The 26,024-nt window shown below is 43.3% G+C and overlaps 1 protein-coding gene across 6 annotated transcripts in view; it reads right to left on the reverse strand.

Moving 5' to 3' along the window:
• Window positions 1–26,024, reverse strand: part of LOC147632726 (E4 SUMO-protein ligase PIAL2-like) — a 68,191-nt gene that overhangs the window by 327 nt on the left and 41,840 nt on the right. The window contains exons 5-18 of one of the 6 annotated variants that reach the window (XM_086807558.1): window positions 8,071–8,136; window positions 7,858–7,943; window positions 7,104–7,155; window positions 6,918–6,983; window positions 6,712–6,779; window positions 5,989–6,037; window positions 5,688–5,772; window positions 4,751–4,852; window positions 4,576–4,627; window positions 3,059–3,110; window positions 2,824–2,940; window positions 2,368–2,742; window positions 1,703–2,173; window positions 1–809 (exon numbers count right to left, since the gene is read on the reverse strand). The exon at window positions 1–809 is cut by the window's left edge and continues 327 nt beyond it. In XM_086807558.1, the coding sequence (XP_086663684.1) occupies window positions 1–809; window positions 1,703–2,173; window positions 2,368–2,742; window positions 2,824–2,940; window positions 3,059–3,110; window positions 4,576–4,627; window positions 4,751–4,852; window positions 5,688–5,772; window positions 5,989–6,037; window positions 6,712–6,779; window positions 6,918–6,983; window positions 7,104–7,155; window positions 7,858–7,943; window positions 8,071–8,136 (2,450 nt within the window). Of the gene's footprint in view, window positions 824–1,702; window positions 2,174–2,367; window positions 2,743–2,823; window positions 2,941–3,058; window positions 3,111–4,575; window positions 4,628–4,750; window positions 4,853–5,672; window positions 5,773–5,988; window positions 6,038–6,711; window positions 6,780–6,917; window positions 6,984–7,103; window positions 7,156–7,857; window positions 7,944–8,070; window positions 8,137–26,024 lie in introns of all 6 variants that reach the window. The other 5 variants (XM_086807557.1, XM_086807561.1, XM_086807559.1 and 2 more) reach the window with 5 other exon arrangements.

Consider the following 26,024-nt stretch of genomic DNA (forward strand, 5'->3'; position numbering starts at 1 on the left):
GGTGAGATCCCAGGTGAGAACCTAGAAGGTTGGTTTGAGTTACCGATTGAGGGCATTTGTACGTGCGTAGGTTGTGATGATCCACCATACAACCAAGCCAAATTCGTGGGAGACTGTCCGAGAGAAGTGTTTGCAGCCGTATCTCGCCCACCAGAGTTGGTAATGCTACCTCTCATCCTCACCATCGGTCGTTGTGTTTGCTCTGGTAGAAGTACAGTCGACATATCCGCCGACACTTGTCCAGGTAGACCATCCAAAGGATTCATCCACCTTTGGTCTCGTGGGGGAGTATTTGTGTTGGGAACAATCAAAGGATTGTTGCTTGATTGGAGGTATTGAGGTGTGACTGTTCGAGTGTTCTGGGAAGTCTGCCTCCTCAACGCACTAGCTATGGCTACTGACCCACCAGGGGATTGATTGAACATTGGTACACCTTCAGCTACACCTGTAAATCCTGGACTGACATTTTCTTCTCTTTGGGCATTACTTGCATATGAGCCCAAATTCAAGTGACCCTGCTGCTGAAGCTGCTGTTGGGTTGCTTGGGCCTGTGCTTGTAGTAGCCGAGCTTGTACTTGTTGCCAAAATTGATTATCAAGTAGACTTGGAGAATCTGGGCGGATGGGTTGCTGAAAAGAAGCCTGTTGATGTCCACCCTGACGTTCAGCAGTTCTCATTTGATTAATATTCCTAGCTGCAAAATAATATGGATGGTCTCTAGAAACCCTGTGAACAGGCTGTAGTGGAGGCTGAGTGACATTCGTACGTTGTTGCTGGAACCTCTGCCTGTGATCCCGCAGATCCGCGCCCTTTCACAAACACTCTAAATGGTGTCAGTGAAGATCATTCACTTCAAGCACAAACCATTTGCCATGTCATTATCAAAATAACACCAAAGGATTCAAAGACTACCAAAACATCAAGTTTACATCAAACACTAACCAAATTGCCAAAATTCAAATGACTATCAATACATTGCCAATGAAATCACACCCTTAAAAAATGCAGGGTTTCATGTGCATACTAGAGAGAGAGAGCTATGGCCCCAAAGGTCGTAACATATGGGGGCAGCTCAGGATAGGGACTCTATGGGTAGTGATTTTTACAGGCATGGTGTAAATGTGAAAGAGCTTATTTATTGATAAATGCACTTTCCTGCTCTATTTATAGCCCAATCCCTATATGACTGGGCGTTATCCAAGTTAGCTGAAAATCCCAAACACCCAAAAGTAGCCAGGAAGACCATCTTGTGAGGGTTGGAACACAACCTTACAAAAACCTTCCCTCAAAAAATACCCAGACGGGTAAAAAGGTGGCCCAACGATAAAGTACTAGTAGGTTTCTATATATGTGCCAATTCAAAGTCAGGTTATGAAATGTGCCTAAAGAACATAGCTAGGATGTCTCTGTTACTGAGATTAGGCTTAAGATTATTTGGACTCGGTGTAAAGTGGCTGAACTGCTTTTTATTCCTAGCTCCAAGCCTATGTAAGTGAGTGGATTGCTTATAAACAATATGGTGTTATCTTTATTTTCTTCAGAGGTGGGTTTATGTTTCCAAGCAGCATACAATCAAAGCTGAATACTATACTGATACAAGTGTTCAGTATAGTATGGTCTTATTTCCTTTAAGGGTAGTTTTACATTTCCAAGCAGCATACAATCAAAGATGAAATGCTACATGTGTATACGTTCTTGATACCTGCTGTAACTGATTCGTATTTAGAAACTCCTGGACATCTTGCTGAAGTTGCTGATGCTGCCCAGTATTCAGTAGCACTTGACCATCCTGAATGCCAACAAAACTAGGCAGCTGCACTTGAATGGGCCTTTGATTGACCCCAAATTGAGTGCTACTGGTGGCAATTGGATGAACAGCACCACTTGCTTGTGCAGGTGAATTTGGCTGAGAGCTTGTACGTGAGCGGGCACGAAAGTTGGCATTCGGGATTGATGTTTGGGCAGGCAAAGCCTGTATAGCTATTGGTGATCTGCTTATCTCTCTGTTTGCTTGCCTCTCTATAAAATTCTCTGAGGCAATATATCCAGTTCCTTCATTGGGTAATGTGAGAGTCGTACTGTGATTACTGTTGCTGTAAGGGACAGCAATGGCTGGTTCTGCAGCATTGACTGTAGACATGGCCACCCAACTTCTCTCCCGGACAGCTTCCATCTGAATTAGTGTACAAAAGTGGGATAAGATTCAGCATTCAAAGGCAAAACTCTAGCAAAACCCACAGAAGAACAGGTGCAAGCTCTCAAATCTGTCTTTTCAACTAAACATGAAAACCTTGCAAATCTGTAAAATCACTGGGATTGAGAAGCAAGAACTCAAGTTGTGAATAAGTGGGAAGATGAGGCGTTGACCTGCCCATGAGTCGAAGACACTGCTATGGCTATGTTAATATCCCTTACATCAGGCTTTCTGTCTTCCATCTCTCCACCACGACCACCACCTATACTGGCTACAGCAAATGCATCGCATGAATCATCATGATCTCGCCTTTCCTGCTCCTCGTTGTCTGACAAATCAATGTAGTTTGTGTCATTATTTTCCAAACGAATTTCTCCCTCTTCAGCAGAGCTCTCTCCCGAGCCATTGGGTGAACTCTGATCTTTTGTTCTGCATGCCTGAGACATGCCTGTGTTCGCATTTGATGTCCCTTCATTATATAATGTTTCCCAGGATCCATCGTCAGACACCATCACATCCATGGCACTTTCCTGAGCCTCCTTTAAAATCTGTTCAAAACAATAAAGTTAATCCTCAGAAACATGTATACAGGCACATGGTGAAAACTGCCACAATCAACCTTCACAAACCTTCAACATTTGCAGGTCAAGCCGCAGATCAGGGAAGCTGACATGTCGGTTACAATATGGGCAACGCCATGCAGGCCTTCTAGAGTTGATTTCCATGAAACTACTATAGTCAAAGCACTGTAAAAGTCGGAATATTAGGTTTCTTAAATCAACTTCTGGAAAAAGAGGGATTGTTGCCATCAAAGCAGCATAAAGAAAGTGCCTTAAATCCATTCAAGCGTATACCAGCATATACCTGATGATGCTTGCATGAAGATCCTTTAACAGGTGATGTGATGCGTTTGTGACTGCCCAGGAAAAAAAACACATAAAAAAACGTTAAGGGCATGAAGGTGTACCAAACAGCATCCTCTTCCACACAATACACACTCGCATGCATTATCTTCTAATCTATATCCATCATTAATTACTGTTTGGGCAGTTTCATAACTACACAAATTAAAGGCCCATTTTAATGAAGCCACTCATAATATTAACGATAACATGTTTAGAAGTACAGGCACTGTACAAATCTATCTCCTTCGACTTAATTCCTTGATCACCATTCCGGACACTACTCAGCTGTGGATACCAATCGTGCAGGCCTTCCCTCAGCACGTTTGGAAATCTAACTGTACAGAGGTCATTGAGGGCACCCAGACTTTCCACATTCAGGCACTATCAACTATTTGGTTGGATATTGCGCATACTCTTGCATCCATCTAGAATAAGATTCAGCAACCCTCCAGGACTGCCTATGTAGACAGACCTTAAAATGTATTCGAAGGAAGAGCCCCTTCTCGTATAATACAGGCTCTGGTATTGTTGTCGATCCACCACATTCCCAAATATTTTCACAAGCAGTAAGATTTTTCTTTGAGTTTCCTAAGGACTTTTTTTATACTGTAAATCTTTCAATGCTTAAGCCGCTCCAACCAGAAGGTCATATTGTTGCATTCTCTTGAACTTCGAAGGGAAACATTGGCACAAAGAATTACCAAAAAAATTATGTTTTGTGAAACTCTGACTCTATGGGTGAGGGTAATGCTCTTGCCCCATCAACGCATTATGCGCTTCACAAAGCACAAGAAGGTTCATTTTTTAATTTGGTGATGTGAATATGTCCTCTCTAATGTTAGTAAATTTAGAGAATGCATTTTGACGATGGACTTAAGGCTTCAAAACTAGCACCATGCAGCCCCACTAAAAATCCCACCAAAAAAAACATCATCTTGTATGAACGATTCATTTGAGTTTTCATCTGTGATGCTTATGAGTCGCAACAAAAAGCTAGAGTTGGTTCCCACAACAGACAATGTTACATCAGTTTAAGAATGTGACAGTATTTGACAATCTTTTTGCAAGCCCTTGGTAGCTCTCAAGGGCGGGCAGGAGGAAACCTGTAGGCAAAAGCCATCCTCCATCACATTGGTGAAGATACTACAAGCTCGCCATTATAATTGCTGGACCAGATGAGAGAAATGACAAAAACATTATGCCAGAGGACTTGTATACCGTAAAGTTGAGAGCAACATGCTTTTGAAGCTGTTGTTAGTACAAGTGAAAAGGTGGACATAGAATGGCAAAGTATAGTGGCTGTAGCATCATGGTGGAAAGTGCTTGGGTACTTAAAACCCCTATAGGATCCTTGCTGTGGCATCATGGTGGATAAGTGCTTGGGTACTTAAACCACATATGCACCTATAGGATCCTGTCTGAGAAATGATCAGCATGCAAAGTTTCTGTTCCCTATTAGGCAAAGAAAAAAGACACCTTATTGGACAAAGAAGTGACACGCGTGAAGGTCCCTCGATCAACTCCTCATCTGCACAAAGTAAAGAAGTCCCATTATAAAGACTTATTGCAGCCTTGTTTAATACAATCTAGTATATTGCATCTGTCAACCAAAGAATTGGTAATTGCTCTACGGGATAACTTAAAAGCATACCAACTTGTGCTTTCAAGCCAGCATGGTTGTATATTTGTAAGTTCAATGGAGAGCTAAAATCTGTTGTTGTGGTGGTGAGAGCAATTGCAATCAAATAATGTCCTGGCATAACACAGTCGTATGACTTTCAGAAAGGCAATTGGTCATATGACTTTCAGAAAGGCAATACCAATTATTTAAAGTTCAAAGGTCACTAAAGGTGAGACACATACAATACGCACTACACGAACGCGCACGTGGCACAGTGGCACACACAATATCCACACATATATGCATCCACATGCTTCTTTACACATATTAGGAGAACCCTTACATTATTTGAGAAAAAAATAGACACAAAGGAAATATTTAAAAAAAAGAAAGGTTTATTAGCACCTTTAGGGGGGAGTGAAACAGCTCATGAGCCCAATTTAGTACAATATGAGTGAACTACTGTGGTGGGAGTGTGCCTAGAAAAGTTACGGACCATGATGGCACCGTATTTCAAAACCTTATTGTACTACTGTGGTGGGAGTGTGCCTAGAAAAGTTACGGACCATGATGGCACTGTATTTCAAAACCTAACAAGGTTACAAAGCCATCTAGGGACCTCGTCCAGTGATGGACACAAGGGGGATCCAAACTCATGGATCATGGATTGCCATTAGATTGAAAATGGTCCTCTATCCCCAAGGAGTATGTGTCTTGGTGAGAGAGGAGTGTCTTTTCTTCAGGTATTCAAAATGCACCATAATTCAATGAAAAATTAAATCTCATTACAATTGCACTTCAAGTATCTACTTTTTTATTTAACCCAAAAAAACAAGTTTTGAGCACAATTTTTCATGTTTGAAGTACAAAAGATCAAAGAGAAGTGCAAAAGATCAAAGAATGCTTGTCGACAAGAATGTAAATCTGATAGCTACATGTCATGGAGCCACACCAAAAAAAAACCGACCAGGAAAATCCCCAACAATTTGTAGTAAATTTGTGCCAATCTTCAGCATTCCAGTTACGTTTGAGGGCATCTGTGGCCCCGTGTCCTGGCTAGCACAAACAAACCACAGTCACACCTGGACATGCTCCACACAATAAGAAAGTTACAAAGAGGAATAAGAGAAATCATCCCACACGTTACTACACTTCACACAATCAAATGCTAATTAAAGTCAGCCTTAATATATGGAAAAAAAATATTCTGTCAGCAACCTTATTTCAATGAGAGCAGAGCTTTCTTTAACAAAAACCAATTCACTTACCAGAGATGTCAAACTCCTCTTCTCAACACCCTTTCCATTCACCAGAAAACTGCCAAAAAATAAATACAAATTTCCACCCATTGAGCATTTTACCCAAAACACAAAATTAACCACGTGTGACAACACCAGCTTTAACCTATGAAAATACCAGCTTCATCACATAAAACCCTCCTGACTCCTTGTGGCTCATCTTTATGACTATCATTCAACATGCTCCACTGCAGCACAGAACCCATACTGCCCAACTAAACAAGCAGTCTGACATCTGACACACAGTTGGGACACACACGATCTCTCCTATCAGATGGGTACCTATTAGCATGCCTCTTTCACTATAAAAGAAGCTTCGTTGGAGCCTGGAGGGAATGTCCCTGAAAGCACGCTTTACACACATTCATGTCTTTTTGTTGATGGATTGTCAAAGGTTTCCATGTCTAGAATGTGTGTGATCAACTGTCTAACCACTTTTGGAAGGAAATGATCAAGTGTTTACACTGGATACACAAACAACCCCTGCCTGTGAGTGATCCCATCCAAACCACACATTGAGGACAAGCAATCTTGCCCGTCCAACTCTAAGAGCATCACATGGGCAGGGAAGGTTGTGTATCCAGCCTAAGAATGAAAAGGTACACTTCCTGTGAATAATATGAATCGAGGTGAATTGTTAGCAAGCAAGTTCTACTTCATCATAATAGGAAGGTTATGGGTAACCATACTCACTTTACATGATTGGGTGTGACTAGGCAAGAAGACGTGTCCTGATTATCCTTTCGTATGACAAACATGCGCTGCCAAAAAACATTTAATTGATTTTAGATAATGATAAGCACTACCACATATGGTTATATGTATGCTATTAGAATAACAAAGGGCCAAATTGATCTACAAGGAGAGGTTTCACATGAATGTTTTTAGAGTTAACATACCAGTTCTTCAGAAGCAGCAGGCTTCTTTAAAACATAGAAATCACATACCATAGCTTCATACCCTGGCTGATCAACAAAACATAGAAGAAAACTAGTGCAGATTAGACAAAGGGCAAAGTAAAATGGTCTAAAATGGAGAATAGAGGCTGAAGATTATTATGTAGTGCTAAGCATGATTCAATTTACCTTTGCCTCCAATGCAACTATGACAGTCTGCAGGTTAAGTAATGGATAAAACCTGATACCACACACATCATAGCGATAAGCCTCCAAAAAAACAATCCACATAATCACTTGTAATCGTGAATTGAACTTTTATTCCATAAGTCATGCATGGTATACTGTGGGTTAGCAGTTGACTATTTGAGAGTCGGTTTATAATCCCATAAAAGCAAAGTTAATGATAGGGCATGAGGCCGATTTAAGTGAGTGGGTGTGCAAATAACGGGACATTGTGCAACAATGTGGGGGTTTGGAGTTAGTCTAGTAGCCCATAGGGCGATATATTACTGCATAAACCCACACATTGCGCAACAATGTGTGGGTTTGGATTTAGTTAGTCCATGAGGCGGATATAGTACTGCATAAACCCCCTGGTGGTTGCCAGGCATGGTATGGGACATGATTGATGGTCATCTGCTGGCAAGTTGGTCCATGAACTAGAGGCCCACTGCTCAGGTGTATTCACCCACACTTGGGGGTGGTCCAGAGCAGTTTGGCCTATGGTAAGGTTGGTGAGTCTGTCAAGTGTTCTCTATGCCTATGTGTGTTGCTCTGGATGCAAGTTGGTCATGATTGCATGCATGAGGTTGTTTCAGCTACGAGAATAAGCCTAGCATTTCAATTAGGAAATCAGGAAACACACTTGATTATTTTTCCAAACGACCAACAGATCCCTCTTCAAATGTTTTTCTATTTTGTAGTGGAACTTAAAATATACCTTGGTATAATTGTGGAAATAAATTGGGAAGCCTCATTACTATCGACAGCATTCCAACCTCCCACACCTGTGAAAAAATCAACGAGCTGGCAAGATAAAGCAATAAAAACTCCTGATCAGTTGCCTTGCAACTGACACATTCAGTACACACATGCCACAGTATTTGCAGAAAAAATCTCCACCAACTTTAGCATTTGACAAATCAAAACATACATCCTTTGACATTCGTAGTAGATCTTGTCCTTCTGAAGTCGTAAACCAGCCAAAACAGATCGCATTCTGCAAAAGAACACAGAAAAAATTGTTTTTAAGGTTTCTAGAACTAAGACTGCTGAAAAACGACGAGTATATGTATGTATGCAAAATTTTACATTACTTATTATGTGTATATATATTCTTAGACAAACAAACAAACATGCATGCATGCATGCACATTGCATACATACACACGCATACACATGTATAATATACACATGCAGGGGGGGTTTGTGCATGCGTGCGCATGCACATGCATGCTGCTGCTGCTTCTTTTTTAGATGGTAGGGGAATGTGCAAACCCATAGTGTTATCCGCATAGCCACTGGTTGTGACAGGCAATCTTGTCAGGACTGACATGACCCAGGATGCTGCATCAGCAGGCAGTCTTGTGGTAGTGGACATAAACAAGGATGCCAAGGTTTTTTTGACGGCTTGTAGATAGCTAGTTGAGGCTACCTATGCAGAAGCCGGGGTTCTAGATAGAGCTAACACCACACAGTCCTTACCCGGCTAGCTTTGACCGGAGCAAGGATTGGGTGTAAGTATGATGGTCTCTTTCATCCTTGATTTTGCACTAGTCTTCTGGGTGTGTGTAGACGCATGCTTTTAGGTGGAAACTTGCTTTTTCTAGAGCTTGCTCAAACCGGCCCCTTGTGTGTAAAAGGCTGGCTGTTGGTCGACCTTGTAAGCATCTTTGTCCTGCAGAAAAGCGTGCTCTTTCACTTCATAAGCTGAGTGATCCCTACTACACCCTCTTCAAAAGCTTTTTACTCCCTGTTTGCTGAGATTTCTGCATCCTCTACTCCATGGGGGAACAACAAACGACTTCAGGAAGTATGTGGATGCTTTTGGTGGCTAGTGAGAGGTTTTAGGGTTACACAGGCCTAAGCTAAGGAGGATCATAGACATCCATGGTGTGAAAAAACGTGGAACAGCAGAGCATCATGCAAGCGGAAGCATAGCACGCGGACGGAGGCCAACAACCGGCCAGGTCCCCCCCCCCCCACACACACACACCCGAAGATCCCGTGAACCACCATAAGGTGGGGATGAGGGGAGACCAAGGGCTATTTAGCCCTACCTAGAGGAGTCAATTAGACCCCAACCCACTATGTGGGATAATACATTGCCACATGGCAACATGAGGAGCAGGAGGGCACGATTTCATTCCAACACCCCCCTAGAAGTGAAGCCTGATGCCGAGCAAAAGCTGATGAAGCCTAGATGCGAAGCCTGATGGTGCCAAACAGGAGCTGATGAGGCTCTGATACCATGAAAGAACACGGAACAGCAGAGCATCACGCGAGCAGAAGCATAGCACGTGGACAGAGAACAACAACCGGCCAACCCCCCCCCCCCCCAAAAAAAAAAAAAGGATCCCGTGAAACACCATAAAGGTGATGGACGAGGGGAAACCAAGGGGTATTTAGCCCTATATAGAGGAGTCAATTAGACCTCAACCCACTATGTAGGATAATACAATGCCACATGGCAGCGTGAGGAGTAGGAGGGCAAGATTTCATTCCAACATGGTGTATGTACAGAAGAGAGAGAGTGGGAGATGCAACAAACTAAAAGTAAGAGAGTAGATGATTGACCGTACAATGTAATGCTTGTATTGATGTATTAAAGTTCACAAGGTACAAGGCTTTTACAGGTTGAATGCCTTATCTTTCTACACACTCTACTCATGGGACAATGACACTTGGATAAACTAATGACATCATACTTACACCACAAACACTAGTGGCTGATAGCCCATGTTCACACACAAACACATACTTTCACCACTAAGAGGTGTTCACACACACTAACACTACTACGATCACCACAAACACTAGTGGCTGCAAGCCCATGTTCACACACACACACACATACTTTCACCACTAAGAGGTGTGCACACACACTAACACTACTACGATCAACCTCATGATGTAACATGTCTTAGATGGAGCAATAGAAAGCAGTGTTGAGACCAAATCTCGGGGAGTCTCCACCACTCCGAAGGGGGGATTGTTGGGTATTTGGAGTTTCTTGTGTGAACACTCCCTATGGATCACAACCTTAATTAACTTAATTACTATAGAGATGAATTTAGATGAATGCAATGCAACTATATTAATGATGCAAATGATTACAAGTCAGATGAGATCTCTGAACAGATCTATGTTGTTGATGTTGATGTTGACTTCATACTGATGAAGATGTTGACTTCATGCTGAACTTCTGACTTGATCAACTTCTGATCCGATGAATGAACTTGATGATTATGTTGATTTATGCCTTCTTATATATGATGCTTGAGGTGCTGGTCGGCCAGCTCTGCACAAATATTTATGAATAAAATCCTGAAATGATGCGCTTCTTTCTATGCTTGCCCATACTTGCTGGTCAACCGCCTGGTGTTGTCCTACCTGCTGCCTAGACAGTGGACACCCTTGAAGGTTGCCGACTACTGTAACACAGCCTTTAATGGCTGCCAACTGGAGTCCCATGCCCTCCTTATGGTGGTTATGATGCTTATGTGCTCCTGATGATGACGACAACGATGATGATGATGCCAACTTGTAACCGTGCAATCCGAAGGGTGTGCATGTGACATTCCCTTCTGCTACACCCTTCAGGTTGCACGGTGACACATGTTTCCTGCTAGAGACTCAAAGGCTGGTAAGCGTGGTTCAGAGGCAAGTGATCTTGGCACAAAAGGCTCAAAGGCTCAACAAGCATGACTCAGAGGCTTATGACACGCAGAGACTTAGAGATCTAGGGAATAGGTGTCAAAAAAGCTTGACCACTCATGACTTTCACTTACATCAATCTCTCAAAAAAATCAACCTCCCCAAAGAGCTAAACAAGGATAAATTGAAGTACTTAAGCCTTTTATAACACAAGGTGGTACATACATATAAAAACTAAGATACATGTCTACCACTTATTACAAATCTTTTTTGAGGGAACGACCTGGGTAGAGGAATCATGACTCACATTAAAATAATCATGAAAAAATATTTCTTCTCTGTGGGAGAAAAACCTTTAGTACGTGGAGCAGAGGGGGTTGCGCTGGAGAGTAGGCCAAAATGTGGCAAGGACCAAGCAAGGTGGCAGAGTACACTAGGCATGGACCGAAGCAGTGGAGGCGTTGGTGAAAAAGCAGCATGGCGGCAGCGGATCCCTCAACAGTCACACCACTTGAAAAGCGGCGGCAAAGGTGGCGGTGGCTCCGATGGGCTGGGCAAAGGCGGTGCGCCCAGCACTAGCGCCACCTGGGGATGGTGGCAAGCGGAGGCAACTGGCTCTGGGTGGCGATGACTAGCTCTGGCAACTTTGGGTGAGCACCTTGCTCTGATACCTTCCACATGCCTAAGCTAAGGAGGGTCATAGACATCCATGGTGTATGTGCAAAAGAGAGACAATGAGAGATGGAACAAACTGAAAGTAAGAGAGTAGATGATTGCATCGTACAATGTAATGCTTGTATTGATGTATTAAAGTTCACAAGGTGCAATGCTTTTATAAGCTGAATGCCTTATCTTTCTCAACACTCTACTCATGGGGCAGTGACACTTGGCTAAACTAATGACATCATGTGCTTACACACACAAACACTCTAGTGACTATAAGCAGCCCCTGTTCACACACACATACTTTCACCACTAAGAGGTGTTCACACACCACAAGAAACTCCGATTATCCAACACCCAACCCGTCATCTGATCATGACTCGTGAGCGATACTACCATGCAGTCTACACAGGTACCTCTTGGCACTCAAGTACACATGACTTCTACGCCTCACATACCATCTCAGTATTTGGGATAACCGGTTCCTATAGCAAGTTCTGGTATTGATCCTAATCTCTACTCTAGTTTTTCTCAATACTCTCAGCCATATCACCAATATATGAGCTACGTGTAGCCTCCTCTGCCATCTGAACAGCCTTCACTCGCTCCTCAGCCTCCTACATCTCCTTCTCTATATTCCACCCATCTAGAAGAGGGGTGCCTGTGCACTGGCAGTATGGGCATTGAAGTCTTCAACAAGGAGGATATCCCCTAGGTTTGAAAAACTCATAATATCATCATATGGTGGCAAGTATGGGGACTCCCCACTGGTGGTAGATGTCACGGGATCTCCGAGTACTGATCCTCACCCATATGAGTTGTGCATCCTCATTCCGTCTGATCACCTGTTGTAGCTCTTGCCTGTAGAGTATGGCCACTCCTCCCAAGCCTCTAGTGCCTCCTACCATCGTGCGGGATTGTGGACAGTGGACAGACTCCCATCTATATCCCCTCACCTCACGTAGCCAGCTCCTCTGGCACTGGTGTGTCTCTGTGTAAAGGATCATGTCACGTCCTCTAAATGTATCCTCAAACAAACTTGCATCTGTCCGCAGAGCTCCATTGCAGTTCCAGACCACAATCTCTTGTGGGGTCTCATAGGTCGCGCCATAGTTGCAAACATTCTCGTTTGCATAGGTTAGCAAACGTTTGCTACATTCTCACGTTTGTAACACCTTGCAAACTTCACTTTTTTGCAACTTAAAAATTTGGGCGGCTGGCCATCTTTTAGGTTTTTCTTGGGTAGCATGTAAATACTAAACATTGGGTGGCATGGCTCATCAGAGCGTACTGAATTAAAACGTTGTTGAATGTTGGGAATCGCACTCAAGTAAACTGCAATGCAGGGAGTACAATCGCCATTCACCTTTCAACATTGTGAAGAAGCTTGAAGGTGTGTGATGTACCCCACAACCGTAGCCCACTATAGCCTAAAGCCTACAACCTTTAGGTAGTGTCTATTGATATTTTTGAAATTTGAAACTCTCCCAGAAAAGCCCCAAATTTGACACATTAGTCTACCGAGATGGTTTTCTTTTGGAAATTGGCCATCTAGTAAATGTCACAAATGCATCTACACCAAGGTTTGAAGCATTCTTTAGCAAACTCGAATGCCAATGCACGAATGCAACGAATGCTTGCAACTATGGGTCATGTAGAGCACGACTCCATGATAATCACCCACCCCTCTCTATATATTGCCCACTTCCTAGCTTTCCGAGCCTCCATCACTTGTACCATTCCCGCCCATCTGTGCTCCAACAGCATGGGTGTGAGCCTTGAGGTCATCTCCTAGGTAGATCTTGGTTCCTTTCAGTGTGGCCCTCTTTTGCAAGAAGGCTGTGTGTGTTTCTCCATCTTTAAATTTTAGGAAGAGAGGCCTCTCCTTTGTTTGTGCCTGTTTTTTTGTGTGTATGTATGTGCGTGGTTGCAGCCACGCGCACACAGAAGGGGCGGCCATGTACAGATTGCCATGAGGACAGACAACGTGGCAGGCGCACTGTTGTTGCGCACAAAACTGAGTGCAAACAGGAGCTTTTCCGCAGGTAGGCAGCCAAGCAGCAGATGTGCAGAGGGGCTCAGCATGTGCAGACTGGCAGCAGGGCCAGTGGCTGTGAAGCAGGCCATACAAAGCCATGGGGCAAGTGTGCGCAGAAAAGCAGCCAGGCAGCCAGAACTGGGCAGCGGACAGGAGGAGAGAGAAGGAGATGGCGGGCTGTATGACCTGCAGTCCGCAGAAAAAGGCACTAAAGCCATATAAGGGGAGCGTTTTTTAGAGAAAAAAGCTGGTGCTATTTTTACTATAAAAAAGCATGGGCAGTTTTTTTTTATAGAATGCAAGAGGGGGAAAGGGGGGGTTTTGTTTTTTAACGCACATCTAACAAAGGGGCCAAGTTTTTTGAAAAAACAAAAAAGCACTTGGGTGTGTTTTTTAGCCTTAGACTTGTACTCGGTGCATGATGAAATTCTCAGCCGGCTCTTCGCACAGGTGGGTCACCTTCTTTTGCATGCTTTTCTCCAATTTCTCACGTCAAGCATATGTTTTTTCTCCTGCTTTTCTGAATTTCAGAATCTTGTGGCAGCAGACCTTCCTTCCCTTCTTTCTTTACCGTGGTGGCACGACTCCAATTCATTGATGAGGTTTCCGATCATGAGGAAGATCGTCCTCACGGGTCAAGGGAACACATGGAGAAAACATACTTCGAGGAACAATGGCAAAAGTCCGGGCTGAGTTGCAAGAAGAAATTCAGCTTTTCTATGCAACGAAGCCATCGAGGGTACCCACACTTTGCCTACAAAGTCTATCAGGAGCATTTGGCTCGACATCATACATACCAGCGGGAAGCTTTCTTGAGGCTCTTGCAGCCTAACCCTTTTCTCACTGATAGAGATGCTCCTGCGGGGCCGCCAGCAATAGCTCCTCCTTTTGCACCCAAGGCTTTTGAGGGTGCAAGGAAGGAGAGGACCCACAAAGTGATTGATTCTTGGCAACATGCACTTTGAGTTCCACCCATTCAGAGAAGCCCAGAAGATTGAGATGGTTAGGGGTCTCTAGAAGGGGAAAGCCCTGACATGGTGGAGAGAACTCAGGAATAAACATAGTACTTGGGTAGAGTTCAAGACGATGTTTTGAGATGAATTCCTCCACGTGGAGGATGAGTTTGATATTGTGGCCAAGTTCACGGACTTGGATATCAAGAACATGTCTTTCGACACGTACTTACAGAGATTAAGAGAATTGTAGTGCCAACGTGTCACACGGATGCCACAACATTGTGTGGGTTCTTCATCCATGGGTTGGCACAAGAACACAAGCTCCAGGTAATGAATAATCATAGCAAGACAATGGAGGACCGGAATGTGAGGATTTATGAGGAGACCATGGCCAAAAATCTCAACCCATAGAAACCTGTGAGCAAGCTTCCAGGCGTAAACTACTCTAAGTGTGAGAAGGCTCCACTGAACCAAACCCAAGTTTTCAGTGAACCCAATCTGAAGAGGGATCAAAAGCACCAGCAGACCCTTCAGAACAGTAGGGAAGGAAGGTATTTCATTTGCGGTCAGAAGGGCCATATGAAGGGGAGTTGTCCGAAGGCAAAGACCAAGGCAGCTCATTTGTCTGAAGTAACACGTAACCCTCACCAGAGTGCTTGCATGGAATGTATTCGGTCCTGACGACTTGATACGTATGTATGGGTCGGTGTTAGGGGGGAGAGTGCACATCCTTTTTGACCCTGGTAGCACTCACAACTTCATTAACGCTAAACTTGTGTAGAAGCTGGGAGTGAAGACACAACCAAGTGATGACATGTATCGTGTAAACCTGGCAACAAGGCGGGCACAGATCTAGGACACGCGTGTGTCTCAGTTACCGATATCTATTCAAAGTTATACATAGTCCCTAAATTTTTTTTATTATGAATGTAGATAGGGTCGATGTTATACTAGAGTCTAGGAAAAGAATGGTTTTACAACCATGACGTCCATGAAGATTGAAAGGGTCATATTTTGGAAGATGTTTCCAGTATGTTTTAAGGGTAATTTTGCAATCCCACTCTTTATTTTGTAAATTCAGTAGGACTTTGTAATATAACAAAATATTTTGTTATGAGATGTTTCAATGTGTTTGTACACTTTCATCTACTGTTAATTGTGGTTTATAGCGATTAAGTTAGACGGTTGGAGGACACTCAATTAGTAAACGTCAGTGCGAAGTTTCACAAATGTTTTCTCTGCTAAGTTAGTTTATGGTCTTCGAGCTGCACGGTTTCGTCTAAAACAAAGTGCCCAAAAGGATAGGTGTATATGTGATTGGTGCTCACAAAATGCACCAGCAAAGCATAATATTGTATAGAACATGTGTGCAAGTCTCAAGATTTGGTCCTATATATATATATATATATATATACCTAGATGAATCCCGGAACATGCCCAAATTCACCTTATAAGAAAGTGCAAACCATCAACTCCATCATGCATAGTACGGACTAGATACTACGACATCCCCACTAACATCATCAATGCCCAATTGTGGGTGTGGAACTTGGTATCAATATATGCTCCCACACACGCACACCCCACGCACACACGTACACACATAAGAGCATACATTCATACAAAGGTCTATGTACTGAGTTTCCGTCATCAGAGCTCCGGAGATACATGGCAAACTTAGCCATTATGAAGCCTAGCACTAAGGATCATAACAAATAAAAAGAATTATTACAACAAAAAGGTAGTTGATAGGGCATGTGCACCACTAAAGATAGAAAGAATTAACACAATATCAACTAGCTGCAACTTGGACGAAATCTTCACAATGTGAAATTTACATGTCTACTAATACAGCATAAAGATATACCTAGATGAATCCAGCAACATGCGCAAATTCACCTTATAAGAAAGTGCAATTTATAACCTCAAGGTAGTCATCCACAAGACAATAAACCATCAACTTGCATCATGCATGGTACGGACTAGATACTACAACATCCCCACTAACGTCATCAATGCCCAATAGTGGATGTAGAACTTGGTATCAATATATGCTCCCACACACACACACACACACACTCCACGCACACACGCACACACATAAGAGCATAAATTCATACAAAGGTCTATGTACGGAGTTTCTATCATCAAAGCTCCGGAGATACAGGGCAGACTCAGCAACCATAATGAAGCCTAGCACTAAGGTCCAAGGATCATAACAAATAGAAAGAATTATTACAATAAAAAGGTAGTTGATAGTGCATATGTACCACTAAAGATAGAAAGAATTAACACAATATAACCTGGTTGCAACTTGGACGAAAACTTCACAATGTGAAATTTGCATGTACGATAATACAGCATAAAGATATACCTAGTTGAATCCAAGAACATGCCCAAATTCACCTTATAAGAAAGTGCAATTTAGAACCTCATGGTAGTCATCCACAAGACAATAAACCATCAACTCCATCATGCATAGTACAGACTAGATACTACAACGTCTCCACTAACGTCATCACTGCCCAATAGTGGGTGTAGAACTTGGTATCAATATATGCTCCCACACACACAATCCTCAAAGATAATAAAAAATTGAGACAGAAAAGCAGGATGAGATTGCTTTACAGTATTTGAAATATCACAAGATTGGAACAGATCGCAAGGTATATTTCCTTGTAGGAGTTCCATTAGGACGAGTTGTTGGATGTGTGGATGTGTGTGAACTATTTCATTGTTTCTTCCAGAGTTTTATCTCTAGGTTGGACCATGACATGGGGTGGAGGTATAGTGCACAAAGACCTAATTAGGAAAGAATTGATCACTCACCTTTAAAAGTCTCAAGGAAATTTTATACGGTGTGTACCCTATTGGTATGGGATGCTAGGATTTGCAACATGTAGAGTATCTAGGTGTATCTATATTTTCTAACCTTGCTATGTTCTATCCTTATGGGGAATAGTTACCCTACGGTAGACAGAGTTTACGCAAGACTTGGCAAGAAAATCAAAAGGGTAATTTGGATGGGGTTGCTAGGATTGAGAGGCTTAATCTTTCACCCAATTTAGAGCCAATTTATATGATTCCTTGAGAGGCTTATATACCTAGATGAATGCAAGAACATGTCCAGATTCACCTTTTAGGAACGTGCATGTTATATACTCATGGTAGTCAACCCACAAGACTATACAACTATCAACTCCATTATGCATAGTATGGACTAGATACTACGACATCCCCACTAACGTCATCACTGCCCAATAGTGGGTGTAGAACTCTGTATCAAGATATGCTCTCACACGCGCACTACACACACACACACACATAAGAGCATATATTCACACAAAGCCCTTCGTACTGAGTTTCTGTCAAACCTCCGGAGATGCAGGGCAGACTCAGCCATAATGAAGCCTAGCACTAAGGGAAGTAGCAAATAAAAAGATTTAGTACAGCAAATAAGTAGTTGATAGGACAAATACAGCGCTAAAGATAGAAAAAATAAGCACAATATCAACTGGCCGCAACTCGGACAAAAATTTCACAATGTGAAATCTACATGTCTGCTAATACGGCTGAATTATATAACTAGATGAATGCAGGGCAGACTCAGCCATAATGAAGCCTAGCACTAAGGGAAGTAGCAAATAGAGAGAATTAGTACAACAAATAAGTAGTTGATAGGGCAAATGCACTGCTAAAGATAGAAAGAATAAGCACAATATCAACTGGCCACAACTCGGACGAAAACTTCACAATGTGAAATTTGCATGTCCGCTAATACGGCTGAATTATATACCTAGATGAATCCAGGAACATGCCCAAATTCACCTTTTAGGAATGTGCATGTTATATACTCATGGTAGTCAACCCACAAGACTATACAACTATCAACTCCATTATGCATAGTATCGACTAGATACTATGCCATCCCCACTAACGTCATCAGTGCCCAATAGTGGGTGTAGAACTCTGTATCAAGATATGCTCTCTCACACACACACACACACACTACACACACACACACACACACACACACACACACACACATAAGAGCATATATTCACACAAAGCCCTTCGTACTGAGTTTCTGTCAAACCTCCGGAGATGCACGGTTGACTCAGCCATAATGAAGCCTAGCACTAAGGGAAGTAGCAAATAGAAAGAATTAGTACAGCAAATAAGTAGTTGATAGGGCAAATGCACCGCTAAAAATAGAAAGAATAAGCACAATATCAACTGGCTGCAACTCGGACGAAAACTTCACAATGTGATATCTGCATGTTAGCTAATACGGCTGAATTATATACCTAGATGAATCCAGGAACATTCCCAAATTCACCTTTTAGGAACGTGCATGTTATATACTAGTCAACCCACAAGACTATACAACTATCAACTCCATTATGCATAGTATGGACTAGATACTACGACATCCCCACTAATGTCATCAATGCCCAATAGAACTCTGTATCAAGATATGCTCTCACACACGCACTCCACACACACACACACATAAGAGCATATATTCACACAAAGCCCTTCGTACTGAGTTTCTGTCAAACCTCCAGAGATGCAGGGCAGACTCAGCCATAATGAAGCCTAGCACTAAGGGAAGTAGCAAATAGAAAGAATTAGTACAGCAAATAAGTAGTTGATAGGGCAAATGCACCACTAAAGATAGAAAGAATAAGTACAATATCAACTGTTATGTCTAAACGATGGGCGTTTCATTCGGTATTGGCAGCAGGTCCAGGTGGGAAGCTCCATTGATTTAGACCAAGACTCGAGACTGAGCATATAGTTCTAGCAATAGCTAGATTGGGTTAAAACCAAAATTGTTATCCCCTAGGTATGAGGATTTACCTGATCCTAGAAAGGATGGGTATGATGTTGCAGCTAGCAAATAGTTGTCTTGACGATTTTAGGTTTCCAATTCCATGAGGAGTTGAAGGATTGAAGGATGGGTTATGTTCTTCAAGGACCTGAGAAGGTTCTGTTTTTTTGTCGTCAGACGGAGAGGGTGGAATCAGGTTTTGAAGGTTAGCATACAGCTCCAAGCAACCATTTTATTGAGAGAGGTACATCTCTATGGTCAAGTTTGCCTATGATACTTCTGAGCATGTAGGTCTAGCAATAGCTAGATTATGTTCAATAGGAGTTGGATTAAAACTCAGATTCCCTGAGACTTTGATAGCTTGAAGGAGACATAGTTGTGGTGCCTGATAGTTTTTAAGAGTCTCTGAGAGAGAGGTATGATATCCCCTAGTTACAAGGGATTACCAAATCTTGAAAAGGACGGGTACTATGTTGTAGCTAGCAAACAATTGTCTCGACGATTTCAAGCTTCCAATTCCATGAGAAGTGGGAGGATTAAAGGATGGTTTATGTTCTTCAAGGACCTGAAAAGGTTCTGTTTTTTATATCTTGTTTCCACCGTCATATGTTAGAAGAACAGCAACTTCAGTTGAGCTTGTTCCTTGATTTGTGGCTATGTGGATTTGATATACAGGTCTAAACCTAATTTCGGAGACAGTTGATGCAGGTAGCTAGATTCTCCTTCATTTATTTCCAAAAGTGCAAGGTCCTAAGTGGAGAGGAATGTTATGTACGTAATGCTAACCCTTGTGGTTAGATACTAATCCAACAGGGTTAGGGGAGCCCTCGAATTAACGATTTAATAAATCCAAGATTATTGGCTATTTATGACTAGAATGTTATTTATAGCAAGCTACATCGATAAGCACTATAGAAGTGAGTCTTGGGTTATTATTGATTCAATGTGATCTGGACTTGGACTAAGATGCTTACCCTTGCCAGGGACATGGCAAATCGCAGAGAGTCTTGCCAAGGGCCCCTATGGGTAGGCACTGGTAGTATGGGATGCCAGTGCTTACTAGCATGTATCTCTCTAGTGGAGCCTTAGCCCCTAGCTCGAGGGTGGATCAAAGTACTGATCCTACGGTTGGGTAGTGAGCTTCCTTGCACCCTTCTTTGTTTGTACTTATCTTATTTATGCATATGTATTAGGTGATCCTTCGAGAGGAGTCACTTACCGTGTTTCCTTTTTGCTTATGCTTAATAGCAAGGTCTATTCACTTAGGGACTTTATACTGTCCAAGGTTTAGGACTACTTGAAATTAACTAAGCTGAATGAAATTCCAAGTGGAATGTGTTCTAAGGAATCATGATGATTTTGAGAATTTGAAGTCATCCCACTTGTCCTACGGGCTGCAGACCATGGACAAGTTAGGTGAGTATTATACTTCCTAGTTTTTGGAATTAAACCTCTAGTTTGAGGCGGTTGTGTGTTGTGTCTTCAAGATTTACGAGGACAAAGCACACATAGAATACCGAATGGGGAGCTTCTACTTGCCAAAAAGGTAGACTGATATTCGAAACTTTCATTAGTTTTGTTAGTCAATCAAAATATTTCGTTCCAATGAACGTTTAAGTTCAAAATCAATTAAGCCCTCAAGGGACTAGTGTGAGAACTGGTAGATAGAATCTAAATCTGTTCTGGACATTGTGAAAATTTTCCTATAGAATTTGCCTCCATGATTGAGATTGCTGGGACATTTGGTAGTAGCTTGTAAAAAAGCTGACCTTCAATTTTTGCCCAATTTAGTGGGGTGAGAGTAGCTCGAACTAAACTTGTGATAGTTGTTGGTTCTTGTCAGGCTACTAGCATTCAGAGAGCATATGGTATCCGCAAGAGCTTATTGCCTCTCAAGTGGATAGCTCAAGGTGTCACGTGCACACCTTCTAATGGCACCACATAGACATGATTATTTCTTGCAACCGCCTAAAGGACAAACGCCATATATGGGCAATTAGGAGCAATTTTGGGAGCCTAAATGGCGCCTAGGACATGGACCATTAGTTGGGACATATTTTGGACATTATTATGTAGGTCAAAAAGGCAAAACTTGTTAACGTATGTGCATCTCATGTGTGGGAATAGGTGCTTGTATTGAGGCATGGGTATTTTCTCTCAATCGTGGGCTGATTTACAATCGTGTGTCTTCCATGATGTGAGTCAAGCAACTCCCACTATTGCCTATATAAAGGGCCTCTCTCCCATGTTGTAATCATCCATTCACAAGCACTTTACTCTACACCTATTTGCTGGGTGGTATTGCCATTCTAACGCCCCATGCTATAATACAAAGATGTCATGTGCACAGAGTGTATCTACCATGTGCAACACGCACACAAGACTAGCTTCGAGGCTTGGGGAAGCTTGGAGCTAGGCAGGCTGATTAGTGAGCTGGGATAGGGATAGACTAACGAGCGGGCACCCAAGTATGTGGACAGGCGGGCACCCAAGTGTGGACGCCCGGTTACCAGCCAAGAGCCTATCAAAGGGTGGCCAAGGTTAGTCAGTTGTTCATAGAGTCTCACGAGTCTTTGCGAGAGTTCTACGGTCAGGAGCCTAGATCTAGTGCAGACGTGCACCTGCTTCATGTAGCTGAGGCTAGCAGCAGTCTTGAGGCCCGCGAGGGTAGCTCCTTGGCGGTATGGGACGCCATGGGGTAGAGACTGGTCGGTGCATCTTGCTAGTTAGCTCAGCTCGTGGCTCAGTGGGGACAGCCAAGACTTGTGGGTTTTGCCCACGGGTGTCATGGTTGGGTGGTGAGTCAGGCCTGCACAGTGCACCCCCTTCACGTTGTTTGGCTTTGTTTTGTAGGTTTCGAGTCATGTTTCAGGAGCGCTCTACGATGAGATCCGTGGGAATTTAACAAAGATGTTCTTTGTCTAATCTCTCTCTCCCTCTCTCTCTCTCTCTCGCTCTCTCTGCCTCTCTCCCTCTCTCCTATGTTTTGCTTCCACATTGTGCAACTTTATCATGGTATCAGTCACCTAGATTTCTAGCCCCCATCTGTGTTTTTTCTACCTCATGGCACTCCGCTTTTGGAGCTTGAAAGAGGCTGCATTTCAGCATTTTTCATCTTGCGGTGCTCCTATCCCTACATCATCTGCAAGGCATTGTTAGAAGTCATCTCCTGTCCAGTTTTATACACGAGGGCCTTTGTTGTGGGTGTGCCTGCCCTTATGAGGTGTTTTATCATTTTTCCCCACTCTCCGCATTTTTCCCTTATTTTCCCCATTTTTTCTGTGGCTTGGGAGGCAGCCCTGAGTTGGCAGGAGGATCCATTTGCTGGCCGACTACATCAGGATGTGTGTACCGGTGCTGGCCGACTGTACTTGACCAGTCGTGGACTCTCAATGCTGGCCGATTGGTTGCATGCTGCTAGCCGACTTGATGCAGTCGTGGAGTGCCTTTTTCAGCAGGCCGACTGCTCATATGGGGGCATATAAATAGGCCCCCAGCCCCCATACCACTTGTGTATCATACTCCGGGATCTTCTTGTGTATATAGAGCAGAGTTACACGCCTATATCTCTCTCTATCTTGTGCTGTATTTTCTGCATGCGTTTTTGCTCGTGTTCCCAGATCTGGTCATCATCTCCGCTGCGTATTCTGACAGGCATCACAATGCAACCTTGGTGGGCTGCTTTTTTCTTGTTTGAGCGGCTGGTGGTGTTTGGGCTGTGTTTTCTCCAATATCGCCCCTTCTTCATCAGCATTTTCTCTTCTGGTGCTCCTGCCTTGAGTTTTCGTCTCACGACGTCACACTGCAACCCAAAGGGGGCTGCGTTTTTTTTTTGGCTTTCCTAAGCCAATTTGCAACATTCGTTGGTGATCGGTGGGCTGTTTTTACAGCTTGGACAGCAACCAGAGGTATGTTTATGTCAGAATTTGACCACCCAATTGGTCCACCCGTGCTTTCTCATTATGTATGTACATTGGACTGGCGTCCATGGCAGTTGCATATGCCGGGGATTGATGCCACTCGTGATATTGTGGACTTGGCTTTCCACTAGGACTTGTGCCCATGTGTACATGCCCGGAAATGCCTGGAGGATTGGTGTGCCATTGGGTCTGATACCTCGTGTACTTGCCTAGAGTACGTCTATTTTGGTATAGTCTCATGAACGGGGATTGTCCATACCAATGCTGCATTGCATAGCATCTTTATGTTCCTGCTTGCAATTGAAATTGCATGCTGTTTTCATGCTTACCTGACCAATGTGTAGTTCCGGGAAAGGGGATGCCTGCCCGTGAACCGTGAACCGTGAACCGTGCGTGTGAAACTGTTTGCTGACATGGTTATGTGGCATGTGACAAGTGGTAAGTATTGGTCAAGAACCTAGCCCTGTGTTCGCACACACTAATGTCCCGAGGTGGACAAAACCCAATTTTCACCGCCCAGACATTATCCCCTTTGTACAAAGGGAGCAACCAACAATGTGTCCATTCTAGCTTTTACACCACAAGGCACATGTTGACACCTAGGGTGGACGTCTCATCATATCTCTCTTCCCTCTCTCTCTAGAAGTTGACGCCCTTCTTCATGAGGCTTTTTGGCTGTATTTTTTGCACTTTCTCCTTCCCATTTCCATATCCAATCTTGCTAGTGTGTTTTCCAAGCTTCCAAGATTGTTTCTAGGTGGTGTTCACTCTCCCACACACTCCCAATGACTTAAATTCAGCAAAACAACTCTTAAATAATTTCTAGTCTTTTTGCTGAAATCCCTAATTTCAGCCTTCCTTTTTCAAGTTGAACCATAGGGGAAGCTTTCCCAGGGTTCCCTTCATCCTCTTGAAGATTTTTGTTGTGAAGGATTGAGAGAGATTGAAGATTTCCACACTCCAAACGCTTCCATCACGAAGACTTCCGTTGTCATCGACTCTACTTGCAATTGGTAAGCTTTGAAGATTTCAACACTCCAAACGCTTCCATCGCGAAGACTTCCGTTGTCTTCTCATCGACTCTACTTGCAATTGGTAAGCTTTGATGCTTAAATATGGAAGCAAGTAGCAGGAGGGAGGATCAGGACACCATGTTCACATACCCTGTGTAGTGTTCTCTTGTCCTACGTGCTCTCTTGTAGATTGTTGCTACCATGTGTTGGTGGATCAATAGAGAGCATATGGTAGGGAACATGGGCACTTAAGACAGTAGTGTGAGTTGCAAGTCTACACCGACAACTACATTGTTTGCAATACTGTATTCATATGCATTGGTATGGAAATCTAGTCAGAAATGCCCATGACACTATGTACTTGATTCTCCCAAGATCAATATACTTTATTTGAGGGAGAGGCCGGCAATTCCCGCTCATCGTGTGTCTCTTGTCAATACAGCAAATTACTTCTTGTATTGAGTATTGAGCATGTTGTCCATTAAATCTTGGCGTATTTAAGTGTATTGCTTAGCATTGTGTTCAACCAAGTTACAATTTCTTGCTTATGGTGCAACCCGACAAGTGGCCCTTGCCATTCATCTTCTTCCCCGGCTTTGCTCCCCTCCCGCTGGGTGTTTCTCGGAGGATTTTTGTGGACTGTTTTGCTGCTATCCAGCCCCTCTCTCTCTCAGTTTTGAGAGGGGGCTGATTGATCCTCGTGCCTTGTCCTATTGGAGAAGTGCTAGAGATTGGTGGAGTGCTGAGATCATCGGTGGCACAAAGGCTTGCTTGCGGAGGTTTGCTATTGCAATGGAAAATCTGTCCTTGTTTCTCAGGGGAAGGTAAGGTTCCCTCCTAGTAGACAGGATCAAGCACTTGTTACAGTGCGAAAGACACGATGGAGTCGCTGCCACTCGCGGAAAGAAGGGTCACTTGGCCAAGGATTGCAAGAACAAAGATAAAGCCAAGGCCAAGGCCGAGTTCTCATAGAAGAGCAATGATCATATACAGGATGATGACTAATAATTCTAGTGATACTTCTAGTCCCCAAGGCTGCAATATCCAAGGAGAACCTACTTCAATAATTATAGAGATAGTTTCCTCCCATGTGCTTCCAACCAAAGGAGGCTTGTGGCGGGAGATGGGGAAGTCTAGCCCCAACTTTTGGTGCATGGGACTAGTGTGCCAGAGTTCCAAAAAAGTAAAATATCTAGAGAGACAAGTTTATTTTGGCGCTATGGACTAGATGTGTTCGAAGTCTATTGCTTGGTGTAGCAAAGATTAAAGATTGGATGAGTTCCAAGTTCATTGTTCGAGGTTCTAGGACGTGATATGCTCAGAGTCCACTGTTGGAGTGAATGGAGTCCACTACACTTTGGTGTGTAAATTCGGAGCCAAGCAGATTTCTTTGCTGTTCAAGGTGGCATTTTGTTTTGAAGAGAGAGGTCGGCAGGTGCATCTTCCGCAGTGTATTCAGTATCCGGCCAGTACTGGGGTGCCCATGGTAACATCTTCATCCGTTTTTCTTCCAGCATTTGCACACACTGAGCTGTAGAGGGGGTGTTAAAATATGTGCATCTCATGTGTGGGAATAGGTGCTTGTATTGAGGCATGGGTATTTTCTCTCAGTCGTGGGCTGATTTACAGTCGTGTGTCTTCCATGATGGATATTGCTTATAGGCACTTATGAGTATTAGAGGTATCCACGTGGCGGAGAGGAGAGCTGCTAGAGGCATGCACAACCTCAGGGCCATGGAACTGCAAACAAGCGGCTGCCTCAGCCTAGTGGTATGGGAAGCCTGGTAGGGGTCATCTAGGCTTTGCA

This window comes from Cibotium barometz, chromosome 13, assembly GCF_041138505.1.
Source record: "Cibotium barometz isolate CiBa-2024 chromosome 13, ASM4113850v1, whole genome shotgun sequence".
NCBI classification, from domain to species: Eukaryota; Viridiplantae; Streptophyta; class Polypodiopsida; order Cyatheales; family Cibotiaceae; genus Cibotium; species Cibotium barometz.